Source organism: Ranitomeya variabilis, chromosome 2 (assembly GCF_051348905.1).
Source record: "Ranitomeya variabilis isolate aRanVar5 chromosome 2, aRanVar5.hap1, whole genome shotgun sequence".
Lineage (NCBI taxonomy): Eukaryota > Metazoa > Chordata > Amphibia > Anura > Dendrobatidae > Ranitomeya > Ranitomeya variabilis.
Window position 1 is genome coordinate 935,921,682 of NC_135233.1, and position 17,535 is coordinate 935,939,216.

Below are 17,535 nucleotides of genomic sequence, written 5' to 3' on the forward strand. Positions count from 1 at the left end.
TTTTTTATTTTTATTCTTTATTTTACACATTCATATGGATCCCAGGGCCTGAAGGAGAGTTTCCGCTCCTTCAGACCCTGGGAACCATACACTGGAAACTTCCGATTCCGATTCCCGATACCACAAAAGTATCGGATCTCGGTATCGGAATTCCGATACAGCAAATATCGGCCGATACCCGATACTTGCGGTATCGGAATGCTCAACACTACCGACAACATGGGTTCGAATTTTCAAGCAATACATTTTGTACTTTTTTCTGAAAAGAAGTGGTAAAAAAACCCAAAAATAACAGTGCTTTCAGACCTCAAATAATGCAAGGATAACATGTACCGTATTTTCCGGCATATAAGATGACTTTTTAACCCCTAAAAATTGTCCCAAAAGTCGGGGGTCGTCTTATACCCCGGGTACGGCGTGTGCAGGGAGCGATCCTGGATGTTCCCAGGGTCTGAAGTAGAGGAGACTCTCTTCAGGCCCTGGGATCCATATTCATGTAAAAAATAAAGAATAAAAATAAAAAATATGGATATACTCACCCCTCAGATAGCCCCTGGACCTCACCGCTGCAAGCGTCTGCCTCCGTTCCTAAGAATGCAGTGAGTGTAGGACCTGCGATGACGTCGCGGCTTCTGATTGGTCGCGTGAGCGGTCACATGAGCGGTCACGGGACCAATCACAAGCCGCGACGTCATCGAAGGTCCTTCACACTGCATTCTTAGGAACGGAGGCAGACGCTTGCAGCGGTGAGGTCCAGGGGCCGTCGGAGGGGTGAGTATATCCATATTTTTTATTTTTATTTTTTACATGAATATGGATCCCAGGGCCTGAAGGAGAGTCTCCTCTCCTCCAGACCCTGGGAACCACACACCGTATAAGATGACTGGGCGTATAAGATGACCCCCGTCTTATACGGCGGGCATATCCCAAATTCCATATTTTATATGGAAAAGTTGGGGGTTGTCTTATACGCCCAGTCGTCTTATACACCAGAAAATACGGTACATAACCAGTTAGAAACAACAATACTAATGTTTCAATTCAGGAAGAGTTCAGAAATCAATATTTTGTGGAATAACCATGACTTTTAATCACAGCTTTCATGCGTCTTGGCATTCTTTCCACCAGTCTTTCTCACTGCTCCTGGTGCAAAAATTAAGCAGTTCTTCTTTGTTTGATGGCTTGTGACTATCCATCATCCTCTTGATTACATTCCAGAGGTTTTCAGTAGGGTTCAGGTCTGGAGATTGGGCTGCCTATGACAGGGTGTTGATGTGGTGGTCTCTTAATTTTTGCCAGAGCTGTATATATACAGTGGGAACAGACAGTATTCAGACCCCTTTAAATTTCTCACTCTTCGTTTCATTGCAGGCATTTGGTAAATTCAAAAAAGTTCTTTTTTTTCATTAATGTACACTCTGCACCCCAATTTTGAGTGAAAAAACCCTACAAATGTAGAAATTTTTGCAAATATATTAAAAAGGAAAAACTGAAATATCACATGGTCATAAGTATTCAGACCCTTTGCTCAGTATTGAGTAGAAGCACCATTTTGAGCTAGCATAGCCATGAATCTTCGTTGGAATGATGCAACAAGTTTTTCACACCTGGATTTGGGGATCCTCTGCCATTCTTCCTTGCAGATCCTCACCAGTTCCATCAGGTTGGATGGTGAACGTTGGTGGACAGCCATTTTCATGTGTTTTCAGAGATGATCAGTTAGGTTTACATCAGGGCTCTGGCTGGGCCAGTCAAGAATGGTCACAGAGTTGTTTTAAAGCCACTCCTTTGTTATTTTAGCTGTGTGCTTAGGATCAGAGCTGCCACTAGGAATTTCAGGGCCCAATACTTGCAAAATTTTTGGGGCCCCCTTGAGAGTCCACCCAGGCTCCACTCCAGCTCCGCCTCCACCCCTCAAACCATCCACAGTCCAACCACCCTCTCTTGGGAATAACTCCACTTCTGCACCACATCCTCACAAATTACACATTTGCAGTTCCCATCACCAGATAACATACATAGCCAGCAGCTTTTGTTTTGGCCAAAAGATTTTTTAATCCGCCACCATGACAAGGTAGATTCTTCTTGACTGGGCTCTACTCTACTGTAACTTAAGAATATAGCAAATAAATGTTGTAGTTTAAAACGTAACCTTTACTAGTTAGTTTGTATAAAAAGAGGTTTTCACCCCAATAAATATTCAGTGAACCCATGCACTAGTCCAGAAATATATAAAAAATGTCAGAAAAACATATTACTGTTCCCTGTCTGGGATAGACTACAGATCATATAGCTCCCTGTTTTGGAAGAAAGTTATGACTTCTGTCACATCATCCAAATCATTCATGTGAATCAACCACAAGCCCTAATCCTAAATGGGGAATTCCATTGAGCTTAGTAAACCATGTTGTTCACGTATATTAAACACAGGTTGTATAAAAAAGGAACAATCTCACCACTTGCTAGTTTCCATCCTTGGCTACAACATCAAGGAGTAGGGATCCAGGCAATAACCTTGTCAGTCCCTATTATAAGGCCGAACTGGCACCCCAAAACTCCTGCCCTTATAAGGGTAGTCCACAGCTAGGCCTGTCATTAGCCAGCCCTGGACTGACCCTGTGTGCCTCCCGACGCGTTTTCTCAACTGCTTGATTCATCAGGGGACTGGCACATATATTCTTCATCAGGAGTAACTGGGCAGCATATCCCTCCCCTGGGGATAGCTAAGAGGCAATGGTATTGCCTCTTGCCTTTGTCAGGGAGCATTGTATAGTGTCAGTACACAGGTAGCACACTGACTCACCGGTGACATCTCTAGTTGAAGTCCTTCATCTTTGCTTTTCATCTTCATCCAGTGCACACCACCATCAATTCATCCAGCCAGGACTCGTCACTGCAGAAAATAAAAGTTATCTAGAGCATATTCCCCAATTTTTCCCCAACCTCTATACTACACCAGATGAATAAAAAATCATCCATATTAGTATAATGTACCCTACAGTCATATATAGTATAATGCACCCACATAGTAGTATAATATACCCCATAGTCATATATAGCATAATGCACCCCCATAGCGATATAATGCACCCCCATTGCAGGATAATGCACCCCCATAGCAATATCATGCACCCCTATTGCAGTATAATGCGGCCCCATAGCAGTATAATGCAGCCCCATAGCAGTATAATGCATTCCCATGGTATAATGGAGCCCCATGGTATAATGCAACTCCTTTCCCTTCCTCCCCTCACCTCCATAGTATAATGCAACTCCATAGCAAAATAATATGCCTCAATTTGCAGCTTTAAAAAAAAAAAAGTTTTTCCTTACCTGGCCGAGCTCCAGTGGTGGCCTACTCTCTGATTCAGATGAGGTGTGCAGCATCGTTCCGGCGTATGACAGTGACATCATAGGTCGGTGACGTGAACGCTGACGTCAGCTGCCGGCCTGTGATTGGCTGGCGGCTGTTAACTGTTGCTGTGCGGGAGGAAACTCCTGCACGGCAACAGAATGTAACTGATCGTGTGTCGGAGGACGCGTGATCAGTTACTGAGACGGCAGGATCCTGCCACTGAGCCCCAGTGGGCAGAACAGAGAGGTCCGCTGCTGGCCCTTTCTGCTTATTGGGCCCCATACACCAGTAAGGGCAGTAATGCCCTGATTACGGCCCTGGCTACAGATAGTGAGGGGAACAGAGGTTACTTCTCTCTGTGTGTACTGTGTAAGGGATCTTGTAGAAAACTTAGCACTCAGGTAAATGTTGTAAGCTAATAATTTTATTTTGTGTAGGCAATCCAAAAATTAAGAAACATTTCGGTCCTACAATGACCTTCATCAGTTAGACAGATTGCAGTGTGCACAAGGTTGCAGGCAGAAAGGAACGCTCAGGATATGCATGTCACAAAGAAACAAAATAATACAAGTGCTAAAACAAGCTCAGTCACAATGTTTTTAAAATTCTGTACTTTATTTTATGTTTTGATCAGAATAAATCACAACCAGATTTTGTATTTTACTTGTATTTTATTAGTCCCACAAATTGCATCTTCTCATTTTGTCTCTTTATGTAGTATGTTATAAAATTGTTTTCCTAGAAAGATGTGCTGCAGAAGAAACCAGCACAAATGTAACTTCAACAGAAATATACCTTCCAAATGCTCTTCTCGCAGGTTATATTAATGTAATTAAATCTAAGAGTTAACTGAGATTATATGGTGGACATCTGATCAAAGTAAACATAGCTATAAATTTACATTTATTTACCAGAAATAAAAAGCGGTTGAAATGCATATCTTGCGATGAGTTATATACAGCTCTAATACTTATACACTGTACGAAATGTTATGAAGCTAGCACATTTTCTTTTTGTTAGGTTTCAATAAGTTAATCACAGGGTGCCTTGCTATTGTGACACCCTGAGGACAGTTGCAATCTATGGAGTAACGCAGCAGTAAGTATTAAAGCTCTGCAGCATCAGAATAGGGTAAAATAATAATTATTGAAACTAATGAGCTGTCTATGCAATGCATAGAATGGTTGGGTTGCTTAGAGTGAGGGAGGGATGGTCTTTCTAATCATTCTACACTCTGGGTAAGAGACCCCCTTTATGAGCGCAGCATTTATTATTGGATTTTTTTTATACCAGTCATTCATCTCAACATTGCTACATAAAACATTAAAGAAGCACTCCCATCAAAATGTTTCTCCTCTTAATATATTGCAATCATCATATTATATAACACTATATACTTACAATTGCTCATTTTGTTTTTCTACCCAGCTAATTCTTCTGTTTTTCCATTAGATCTATGACATCATGTGAGTAGAAACTGACCAGTTGAATCCTTCTGAGCTCTATGTAGAGACAGGAAGTCAAATTTCCCTGTATGAGTCAACAGTGACTGCAAAAGTCCCTGGCAGGGGGAGGAGGGAGCAGCTGGGTCAGGCGTTGAAGAAGGAATGATAAATGCAAGGAAAAGAGACTTCCTGTTTCTACATAGAGAAGAGAAAAGAGAAAAATTATCTGGGTAGAAAGACAAAATAAGTAATTGTAAATACACAGTGCTATATAATATGATAATTGTAATATAAATATATTAAGAGGATAAAAACTTTGATGGGAGTGCTTCGTTAAGGATATTGTGAAACACAAATTTTCTTTAGAAATAAAAAAGGAAAAATGATTACAATAAACAATGACAAACGGTATTTCCTTAAAAGAATAACTCTTAATTCATGTTATCTCCAGACTATCTACACAAGTAATATTAAAATCTGTGCTCATTTATATTACTATACATCCACCCATCAGTAATAAAACGTAGACAGTTCACATTTTCTTATAAGTGACCTCTGATTTTTGTTAGTCCCTATTCACACTGCGTTTCTGTACTGCATCATCAGGTTCAATCTGAACCCTTCTGACAGTGGGATTCAGACAAATCCAAAAGAGCCATAGGCTGCTATGACATAAACAGAATTCACATGAGTTCCATTTTTACTATTTAATGAAAGCGTCATTTTAGACAGGCAGAGAAACTTTGCTGATTACCATCTTAAAACAGGATTCAGACTACCCCAGGATGCTCTTCAGAAACGCAGTGTCAACAGGACGCTATGCAAAGTACATGGTAGACAATATGTGCTTCACATTTTTATATCCACTTTGCTTTTATTTATTATTTTTTTTTTCTTATACCTTATATATTTATGCTGTATTATTGAAACATTTATAAAATGAAAACTGCACATCCCCGTTAGGGTTAATTCAGATTCATAAAGCATGTTTGTGGTATTGTTGCCACCATCCTGTTTTTTCCTTTATCTAGGACCGAAATTGTATCCAAATGAGAGGGAAGATATACTCCTTCTCCCAAGTTTTGGATCCAATCACAGTTTTAGCAAAAAAAAAAAATATACCTTTATGTATTAATGTAATATTTATGTACTCTTAACACCAAGACACGGCCTTTGGTTAAGCTACAAAAACATTAATCATCGTGCACAATGGAGGACACTGTTGTAATATTCATCTCACTAGTAATAGAGGCTGATGTTGCTGGTGCACTTTTGTCATTAGTCGTAGCTTTACCGCCAACAATTTCTTCAGTGTTTCTCTCTGGTTTTATTAGAATGATATATCCTTTAGGGACATAAATACAACCAAGTAACCCAAAGCTTGATGCTAAAATGGCAAATATTTCAACAGCTACTTTGAATTTACCTCTTGTGCTTAAATAAGCTGGAACGAAGGATATCCAAACAATGAAGAAGACCAGCATGCCAAATGTGATAAATTTAGCCTCATTGAAATTGTCTGGAAGTTTTCGAGATACAAAAGCAGTTATAAAGCACAGTATAGCCAGGAGGACGTCAAACCCGAACATGGAGCACAAGAATTCAATGGAACCTTCATTGCACTCAAGAATTATCTTGATATTTTGGGACTCCATGTTTTTGTAAACCCAAGGAGGCGTCAAAATTAGGTAAGCTGTACATATCCCGACTTCAATTGTTAAGCCAGTGATGGCAACAATTTTCTGATACAAAGGCTTGAAGTCTATCGGTTTAGTTTTTTCAGCCATTTTTGATTTGGCAGCTCTCTTTGCTAGCATCAAAACAATTGTTTTACCAAGTATGCAGGAAAGACACAAAGAAAACCCTAATGCTAGTGTAGTTTGTCTCGCCATACATGACCATTCCTCTGGTTTCCCAACAAAAAGAATTGAAGTCATGAAAGTACAGACCAGTGAAACTTGAATAAGAAAACTCAAGCTGCGGTCATTTGCCTTGACCAGGGCAGTTTCTCTGTACATGATGTAAATAATGGTAAAGGCGATAACTAAAGAGGCACCGAAAACAGCAAGAAATATCAGCGTTATCCCCAAAGCTTCATCTGAAGCAAGAAATTCCACTTCTTTTAGCACACACTCATTCCTGTAGGCATTAGACCAGTAGTCCGATTCACATGATATACATTCTCTTGCATCTGAAAAACAGCCAGAGCAAAGAGTAAAATAATTACATTCTAAAACATACCTGGATCATATCCTTTTCCTTTACTCTCATACAGTATCTGACAAATATACCAAAAAGCCTGTCATTTATAGTTTAATATATAAATACTGTGACAACTTTAAGGTAAAACTACTTTTTCAGGCACATTTTATCCATTGATTAGAGTAGAGGCAACAGGTGTGGTCGAATATATATTTGTATGATTTGTATTTTTACTACTTGTTTTTGGTAGCACCTGCTAGAATAACCAGCATGTCGGCAGCAAGAAGTAAAAGGGAAGAATTCTGATCAATCTCAGAATATATACCAAGTGTATGCACAGGGCAGGAGACAGGTAAGGTGTGTAAGATTCTAACCAACAAGGTTCTTGTTCAATTTGATGCAAAATGTATTTCCTATGTCTCTTTATTTCATCTATAGTCATGCTCAAGAGCGTTGCACCTTTGAAAGTGTTCCAGAAAATGAATTCTCCCAATAAAGCATGGCAATTACACATGTTTTGTTTTACCAACTTTTTTCCTTTGTGTGTTTTGGAACAACACAAAAAACAGAGAAAAGAAGGAAAATTGGACATAGTTTCCCACAAAACCCCAAAACTGGGCAAGACAAAATTGTTGCCACTTTTTCAAAAATATGGGTAAACAACTTTGTTTCAAGTATGTGATGCTCATTCAAACTCACCTGTGACAAGTAACAGGTGTGCACAATATGAAAGCTTTCATGCTCTACATTTCTGAAACATTCCAAACCATCCACTACCGCTATACAATGCACAACACTTGCACAAATAACTGAATCGCCTGCTCATTCTCTATATACTCCTTAAATTTGTAGTTGGACTTGGCACATCTTTTCTAACCCTGGCCTTCCTTCCACTGGTAAACCTAAAACTATCTTCCTGCTGCACAGAGAAACTGTTCTAACCTAATCTTATTAACATTCATTGCATACGTTCTCCATTCTTCCTTATTGTCAGCGTTACTTAAGGTTCAGTCCTAGGCACACTACTCTTTCCTAAATACACTGCCCCCATCGGACCAACCATCAATAGATTTTATTTTCCAGTACTATCTATATGCTGATGACATCCAATTATACACATCTTCTGATATCACCCCCACCTTAATACAAAACAGTAATAGAAAAAACAACTCACAGACGTAAACAGCATGGCAGAGTGTTATAATACACCACAATGGGGAAACAAATGTGTTCACATAGGAATAAATCCTAGCCTGCTGTAATCCAACGGACCTAATAGACTGGACAAGTCGTGAATACTGAATAGACAAAAGAAAATGGCCAAAGGCCTGGACAAACAACCAAAAAGTCCATATATAAATAAGTACCAAAATTACTTTATTAGAAAATAATGTAAAAAACAATACAGACACAGGATATAGAAATAGCGCAAGGGAATGACAATCATAGCCAAAGAGTACGAAAAACAAGCTAGTGTGGATGGGCCCGTGGAACCCTCACATCTGAAATGCTATTGCTGTGTGTGGTAAGACTGATACCACGGTAGTCTGATATAGGTAATAAACCATAAATCAATTATATGTATAATTTATGCCCCCTGAGGAAGGAGAGTATCCGAAACGATCGTTGGGGTGTGTGGACGGCCCCGTTGCTCCCTCACATCGTATTGCTGTGGTATGTAATTTTTGTTCAAATGTTTGTGCTTACTGGGATTGCTAGTGAGTTTTCTTTTAGCTCTTCCTGAATGTAAAATGCTGCTGCCAATTTTGATATATTTTTGCATTGTCAGCATAAGGTTTCCCGGTTGTGGTCTGAGTTTCTTAAATTACACATATAATTGATTTATGGTTTATTACCTATATCAGACTACCGTGGTATCACACACAGCAATAGCATTTCTGATGTGAGGGTTCCACGGGCCCGTCCACACTAGCTTGTTTTTCGTACTCTTTGGCTATGATTGTCATTCCCTTGCGCTATTTCTATATCCTGTGTCTGTATTGTTTTTTACATTATTTTCTAATAAAGTAATTTTGGTACTTATTTATATATGGACTTTTTGGTCGTTTGTCCAGGCCTTTGGCCATTTTCTTTTGTCTACTTAATACAAAACAGCAGAGATTGTCTGTCATGGGGTTACAGCGACTGTGTGGAGCCAGAAGACCTCAGAGTCTCATTGCTCCTACTCCGGCGCTGACAAGTAGCACTTTTCCTTCATTTTAAAGTTTATTCCTTCTGGCAGAACAGGGGTTAATTGGTCATGTTGAAAATCTCTGTGCTCACAACTGAGCTTGGTTAGCCACTCCTTTCCCCTTTATAATCTGGGCTCTGTTACAAATCCTTGTCAGAGCTAGGAGGTCATATGAGAAGGAGAGTTAAACCAGTTATCAGTGACTGTTGCTTGGTTTGTGTGTGTAGTAATTCCCTGACCTTCTCTATTTTGGTTTAGTCCCCTACCTCCATGCCCCAGTGCATTCCTCTGTTATATGAGTGAATATTTTGTATGCCTGGAGTTTTTTGTTAACTCTTGTTCGTATAGCCTTATTTGTCGGGTTTGTGTACTACGGTGCACAGTAGCGCCCTTCTTCCCTGGGTGGGGGAAGAGAACAGACAGAGGGCTAACTCAGGCAATAAGGCAAGGGTGAAGTTTCCATCATCTTCACCTTCAGAAGTACCCTGGGGAGTAGGGCGAGCTAAGGCATCCCGTAGTGTTAGACAGGGACGAATGTCTACAACATCACGCTCTCCCTCTATTGAAAGCTAAATCTCTCCAAAACTGAACTTTTTGCATTTCCTTCCAATTCTAACTTGCCTATATAAGATATTGCAATTTCATTGGGTGGTTCAGTCATAACTCCCAAGCACCACACTCGCTGTCTAGGGGGGATATTTCACACAGAACTTTCTTTTATTCCCTATATGCAATCACTTACTTGCTCATGTCACTTGCACCTTAAAGACATCTCAACAATCTGACCTTTTCTCACCTTTGAATCTGCTAAAAGTCTTATTGTTGGTCTTCTTCATTCTCCTCTTGACTTCTGCTACTATCTATTAATTAGTCTCCCTCTTACTGAACTTTCTTCTCTTCAATCTATCCTGATTGTGGCAGTGAGGGTCATATTTCTGTCCAGCTGCTACACTGATGTTTCCACCTTGTGCCAGTCATTGAACAGGTTACGAATCCACGACAGAGTTCAATATAAACGTATCTATCTCACCTTCAAAGCTCTCCACAGTTATGCACCACCATACATCTCCACCCTCCTTTCTGCATTTCACCCTACCTGTGCTCTGCTTTCTGAGTAACATCCTCCATAATCTGAACATCCCACTTCTGGCTTCAAGACTTCTCTCATGCTGCACCAGTTTTCTGGAATGTACTAACCCAGATTATTAGATTAATACCTAGCCCCACATTTTTAAGTGGGCTTTAACCCCTTAACGACCGCCGATACGCCTTTTAACGGCGGCCGCTAAGGGTACTTAAACCACAGCGCCGTTAATTAACGGCGCTGTGGAAAAAGTGAATAGCGCCCCCCAGAGTCCGATTTTCTCTGGGGTCTCGGTTACCGGGGGTAGCCGAGACCCCAGAGAACATGATTCGGGGTTTTTTTACCGACCCCCGAGTTGCGATCGCCGGTAATTAACCGTTTACCGGCGGTCGCAAAAAAAACCCGCGATTTCCTATTTAATTTCTCTGTCCTCCGATGTGATCGCACATCAGAGGACAGAGAAATGGGGTCCCCGATCGCCCCCGATGGCCCCCCGATACTCACCTGTCTCTCCCGGTGCTCCTCGTGGCTCCCGATGGGCGCCGCCATCTTCTTCCGGCAAAAAAATGGTAGGCGCATGCGCAGTGCGCCCGCCGGCTGGCACCCGGGAGATCTTTGGGGTCTCGGCTGCTGGGGGTAGCTGAGACCCCAAAGAACATGATCGGGGTCGGTTTTTACCGACCCCTGTTTTGCAATCGCGGTAATTAATTGTTTACCGGCGACCGCAAAAAAAAAAAAAAAGCGATGTGTAATTCTCTGTCCTCTGATGTGATCGCACATCAGAGGACAGAGAAATAGGGGGATTCGGGGACCCTATCATACTTACCGGTGTCCCTGGGTCCTCCTGTGTCCCCTCCTGCCTGCCAGCTTCTTCCTATGGAAAGAAAATGGCGGGCGCATGCGCAGTGCGCCCGCTCTCTGCTGCCATCTGCCGGCCGGCAGGAGAGAGGAGTTGGGGCTAAAATTAGGGTTAGGGTTAGGGTTAGGGTTAGGGTTGGGGCTAAATTTAGGGTTAGGGCTAAATTTAGGGTTAGGGTTGGGGCTAAATTTATGGTTAGGGCTGGGGCTAAATTTAGGGTTAGGGCTAGGGTTAGGGTTGGGGCTAAAGTTAGGGCTAGAGTTAGAGTTTGGGCTAAAGTTAGGGTTAGGGTTGGGGCTAAAGTTAGGACTAGGGTTGCGGCTAAAGTTAGGGTTAGAGTTGGGATTAGGGTTTGGATTAGGGTTGGCATTAGGGTTACGTTTGGGATTAGGATTAGGTTTGGGATTAGGGTTAAGGTTAGGGTTGGGATTAGGGATGTATTGGGATTAGGGTTAGGTTTGAGGTTAGGGTTGAGATTAGGATTAGGGGTGTGTTGGATTTAGGGTTCTGATTAGGGTTATGTTTTTTGGGGGGTTAGGGTTGCGATTATCCTTAGGGTTGTGATTAGGATTATGGATCAGGTTGGCATTAGGGTTAGGCCTCTTTCACACTTCAGTCTTTTGGCATCAGTCTTAAACCGCCATTTTTGTCAAATAGCGGATCCGCCATTTTTTTTTGGCGGATCCGCTATTTTCCCATAGACATGCATTAGCGACGGATTGTGGCGGATGGTCGTCCGTTCCATCCGCCATGCGACGGATCCGTCGAGATTTGGCGGACGTCATCTAGACATTGACGGCCATTGTAACGTTGTCTGTCTGCGCCGAAATGGCGGTTCGCGACGGATCCGTCGCATTCGTCATTCCATAGAATGGCCGCCTATGGGCGACGGATCCGTCGTTACCGTCACTTCGGCGGATCCGTCGCCCAATCTGCTTTTTCAATTGCGCATGCTCCAAAAAGTAGATACTTTTCCCAGACAACCCCCAAGTAATGGATCCGTCAAAAAAACGGATCCGTTAGAACCGTTTTCTCAACAATTGTGACGGATCTGTCGATCCGTCACTATGTCGGAGCTGACTGACGCCAAACAACTGAAGTGTGAAAGAAGCCTTAGGGGTGTGTTGGGGTTAGGGTTGGAGTTAGATTTGGGGGGTTTCCACTGTTTAGGTACATCAGGGGGTCTCTAAACGCCACAGCCAATTTTGCGCTCAAAAAGTCAAATGGTGCTCCCTCCCTTCCGAGCTCTGCCGTGCACCCAAACAGTGGTTTACTCCCACATATGGGGCATCAGCGTATTCGGGATAAATTGGACAACAACTTTTGGGGTCCAATTTCTCCTGTTACCCTTGTGAAAATAAAAACTTGGGGGCTAAAAAATCTTTTTTGTGGAAAATTTTTTATTTTTTTATTTTCACAACTCTGCATTATAAACGTCTGTGAAGCACTTGGGCATTCAAAGTTCTCACCACACATCTAGATAAGTTCCTTGGGGGTTCTAGTTTCCAAATGGGGTCACTTGTGGGGGGTTTCTACTGTTTAGGTACATCAGGGTCTCTGCAAACGCAACATAATGCCCGCAGACCATTCTATCAAAGTCTGCATTCCAAAACGGCGTTCCTTCCCTTCCGAGCTCTGCCGTGCACCCAAACAGTGGTCCCCCCCCCACACATGGGGTATCAGTGTACTCAGGACAAATTGGACAACAACTATTGGGGTCCAATTTCTCTTGTACCCTTGTGAAAATAAAATCTTGGGGGCTAAAAAATCTTTTTTGTGGAAAAAAAAATATTTTTTATTTTCACGACTCTGCATTATAAACTTCTGTGAAGCAGTTGGGCATTCAAAGTTCATAACCACACATCTAGATAAGTTCCTTGGGGGCTCTAGTTTCCAAAATGGGGTCACTTGTGGGGGGTTTCTACTGTTTAGGTACATCAGGGGCTCTGCAAACGCAACATAACGCCCGCAGACCATTCTATCAAAGTCTGCATTCCAAAACGGCGCTCCTTCCCTTCCGAGCTCTGCCATGCAACCAAACAGTGGTTTACCCCAACATATGGGGTATCAGCCTACTCAGCATAAATTGCACAATAAATTTTGGGGTCCAATTTCTCCTGTTACCCTTGAGAAAATAAAAAATTGCAGGCTAAAAAATCATTTTTGAGAAAAAAAAAAGGATTTTTTTATTTTCACGGCTCTACTTTATAAATTTCTGTGAAGCACTTGGAGGTTTAAAGTGCTCACCACACATCTAGATAAGTTCCTTAAGTGGTCTAGTTTCCAAAATGGGGTCACTTGAGGGGGGTTTCTACTCTTTAGGCACATCAGGGGCACTCCAAATGCGACATGGTGTCCGATCTCAATTCCAGCCAATTCTACATTGAAAAAGTAAAACGGCACTCCTTCTATTCCAAGCTCTGCGGTGTGCCCAAACAGTGGTTTACCCCCACATATGGGGTATCGACGTACTCAGGAGAAATTGCACAACAAGTTTTGTGGTCTAATTTCTACTGTTACTCTTGTCAAAATAAAAATTTGGAGGCAAAAAGATCATTTTTGTAGAAAAAATGCGATTTTTTATTTTCACGGCTGTACGTTATAAACTTCTGAGAAGCACCTGGGGGTTTAAAGTGCTCACCACACATCTAGTTAAGTTCCTTAAGGGGTCTAGTTTACAAACTGGGGTCACTTGAGGGGGGTTTCCACTGTTTAGGCACATCAGGGGCTCTCCAAACGCGACATGGCGTCCAATCTCAATTCCAGCCAATTCTACATTGAAAAAGTAAAATGGCACTCCTTCTCTTCCAAGCTCTGCGGTGCGCCCAAACAGTGGTTAACCCCCACATATGGGGTATCAACATACTCAGGAGAAATTGCACAGCAACTTTTGTGGTCTAATTTCTCCTGTTACCCTTGTGAAAATAAGAATTTGTGGGTGAAATGATCATTTTTGTGTAAACAAATGCGATTTTTTATTTTCACGGCTCTACTTTATAAACTTCTGTGAAGCACTTGGGGGCTCAAAGTGCTCACCACACATCTAGATAAGTTCCTTAAGGGGTCTAGTTTCCAAAATGGTGTCACTTGTGGGGAGTTTCCACTGTTTAGGCACATCAGGGGCTCTCTAAACGTGACATGGCATCCGATCTCAATTCCAGCCAATTCTGCATTGAACAAGTCAAACGGCGCTCCTTCTCTTCCAAGCTCTGCGGTGCGCCCAAACAGTGGTTTACCCCCACATATGGGGTATCGGCGTATTCAGGAGAAATTGCACAACAACATTTATGGTTAAATTTCTGTTTTTACACTTGTGAAAATAAAAAAATGGTTCTGAAGTAAAATGTTTGCAAAAAAAAGTTAAATGTTCATTTTTGCCTTCCACATTGTTTCAGTTCCTGTGAAGCACGTAAAGGGTTAATAAAATTCTTGAATGTGGTTTTGAGCACCTTGAGGGGTGCAGTTTTTAGAATGGTGTCATACTTGGTTATTTTCTATCATATAGACCCCTCAAAATGACTTCAAATGTGATGTGGTCCCTAAAAAAAAAATGGTGTTGTAAAAATGAGAAATTGCTGGTCAACTTTTAACCCTTAACTCCCTAACAAAAAAAAAATTGTTTCCAAAATTGTGCTGATGTAAAGTAGACATGTGGGAAATGTTATTTATTAACTATTTTTGTGACATATCTCTCTGATTTAAGGGCATAAAAATACAAAGTTTGAAAATTGCAAAATTTTAACATTTTTTGCCATATTTCCATTTTTTTCATAAATAATCGCAAGTAATATCGAAGAAATGTTACCACTAAGATGAAGTACAATATGTCACGAAAAAACAATCTCAGAATCAGCAGGATCCGTTGAAGCGTTCCAGAGTTATAACCTCATAAAGTGACAGTGGTCAGAATTGTAAAAATTGGCCTGGTCATTATGTACCAAATTGGCTCTGTCACTAAGGGGTTAAAAACACATCTCTTTAGTCAGGCCTATCAACTCCCTTCATTAATCAAACTCTTCCCTGTTCCCCCTTTCTAAATTTTCCCAGAATCTGTTCCCTCCTATTCATTTGTTTCCTCATCCTCCAGGCATCCAATAGCTCTTTGTAACTACACTTATAACGATAATAGCTGATGACTGGTTCATGCAGTTTATTTTAAATGTCCTATTTATTATAATGATGGTTGAACCATACATGACAAGCATATTACCTATTGTGTGCCCCCGTTTCCTTGTAGATTGTAAGCTTGCGAGTGGGCCCTCGTTCCTTCTGTTATTGTTGAACTATATGTTACCTGGTAATGTCTTTATTATCTGTACATGTCCCTGTTTAATCGTAAACTGCTGCGGAATATGCTAGTGCTATACAAATATAATTATTATTATTTAGAATGATGTGGTTACCAGCACAATTTTCCACTATCCATAAACCTATAAAGTATGTTTAGAGCAACTGATTTATAAAATAGTAAATGACAATAAGATATTGGTGCAATTATTTGGTAATAAAGTATTTACATTATGTGAAAAAGTTTATATAAAAAAATTTAATGTGTGATGCCTAAACTAGGGTCTGGAGGAATGCAGGTAGTGCATAACATTGTTGTTTTTTCTTTGGTAGTCTTCTCGTCCTTGTGGCTTGTACTACCTCTTCAATAGGCATGGTTGTAGGTTTAGCCTAAAGTTTTTTTCTAAAAAGGTTATGTGTAGTGATGAGTGAGCGCTAAAATGGAATAGTCGGGTACTCGGGAATTAAGGTCTAAAAACTTCTGAAATTGATGTAAACACTGCTCAAATGACACAGGGACATCATGGGGATCGCCCCTGGAAGCATTTCTGATGCCAAGGTCACAGCTGTAAGCAATGTTGTCAGAGTTTCACGCCATTTTTACAGGTGCACCAAAAAACATACAAAAACGAAGCCAAAATGGATTTTGCTGGGAAATATGTTAAGGTACATCCTTTCCAGGGTAATGACTTGTATATAAGGCAAAATAATTAACCCCTGTCCAAAATGTTCCTCCACCACTTGGACTATGTTCACATGCAGCGTTTTTTATGCGTTTTTCAACTTTTACATTGCTTTCAACCAATACAAATGCATTCACTGGAAAATGTCATTGTAACATTTAACAACCCTAGCTGGCCATGTGGTGTGTGACACATAAGAGAAATATCTTGTTTCATTTATGAAAGACGGACTCAATCTTAAAGTCTCAAAGCCTATTTTTAGAGGGGCATCAGGCGGAATTAATATTCTTAAAGGGCTACTATTAAACAATGGGTCTCCTATGCTGTTATTGCCTATGAAGTGAGTGGCTGGGCTGCCAACAATTACAACAAACCCCAATACCTCTTTCATGAGAGGTACAGGATGGCTTCCTGAAAAAATTTGCATTGAATGCAAGGCCTGCCCTGCTATCAAGTCATATGCACCCCAATAAGCCTTTGAGTCCAGTTACTGGATGGCCACACTAAAAGCCACTTCACATTCTTCAGTTGGTCCTGCCTTATTGTTTTCTTATGCATTACCTGCAAGCCCTTCCCTGCTATCAAGTTATATGCACCCCAATAAGCCTTTGAACCCAGGTACTGGATGGCCACAGGAAAACCCACTTCACCTTCTTCACTTGGTCCTGCCATACTGTTTTCTTATGCAAGTTCCGCCTTGACCCAAATTTGCATGCACCCCAATCCCCTTTGGAAGAAACATGGAGGAGGGCATCATAAAAAACTGTCCCATAACAAAGGAGTGTGTCTCCTAGACTTGTAATGCCCATACACTAAGTGTATGGGCTGACAAACATTTCCCCATGGGGGGTAAATTTAACAAAAATATTTAATTGGGATCACAGACACCCTTGCCAAAAAATTGACTGTCTGTAGCAGCACGGAACACGTGAACCCTGGTGATCTAGTGGTGGAAAATGATGAGAGGTGGAGGAAGGCTTCATTAAAAACTAGGCCCAATGATAAGGAGCGCGTCTACTAGGCTTGTAACGACCATACACGAAGTGCATGGGCTGAGAAACATTTCTCCATGGGGGGTACCTTTTTTAAAAATCTTTTATGGACATCAGAGACAGGCTTGGCAAAAATTGTACTGCCTGTAGCATCACAGAACACATTAAGTGTGGTGATCTAGTGGTGGAGAATGAGGAGACATTGCTGAAAGGCTCATGAAAATCTAGGCCCAATGTAAAAGAGTGTGTCTCCTAGACATGTAATGCCCATATACGCAGTGAATGGGCTGACAAAAATTTCCCCAAGGGGGATACATTTTTAAAAAATATACTATGGGCATCATAAACACCCTTGCCAAAAATTGGACTGCCTGTAGCGGCACAGAAGACGTTAAGCCTGGTGATCTAGTGGTAGAGAATGAGGAGACAAAGATAAA

General features: G+C 41.2%; 1 protein-coding gene across 1 annotated transcript in view; it reads right to left on the reverse strand.

Moving 5' to 3' along the window:
* Positions 1-5,095: 5,095 nt before the first annotated feature.
* The window catches only part of LOC143808244 (vomeronasal type-2 receptor 1-like), a 327,061-nt gene continuing 314,621 nt past the window's right edge, over positions 5,096-17,535 (reverse strand). The window contains exon 6 of the mRNA XM_077290698.1: positions 5,096-6,991. Within this exon, the coding sequence (XP_077146813.1) occupies positions 5,994-6,991 (998 nt within the window). The 3' untranslated portion in view covers positions 5,096-5,993. The remainder of the gene's footprint in view (positions 6,992-17,535) is intronic.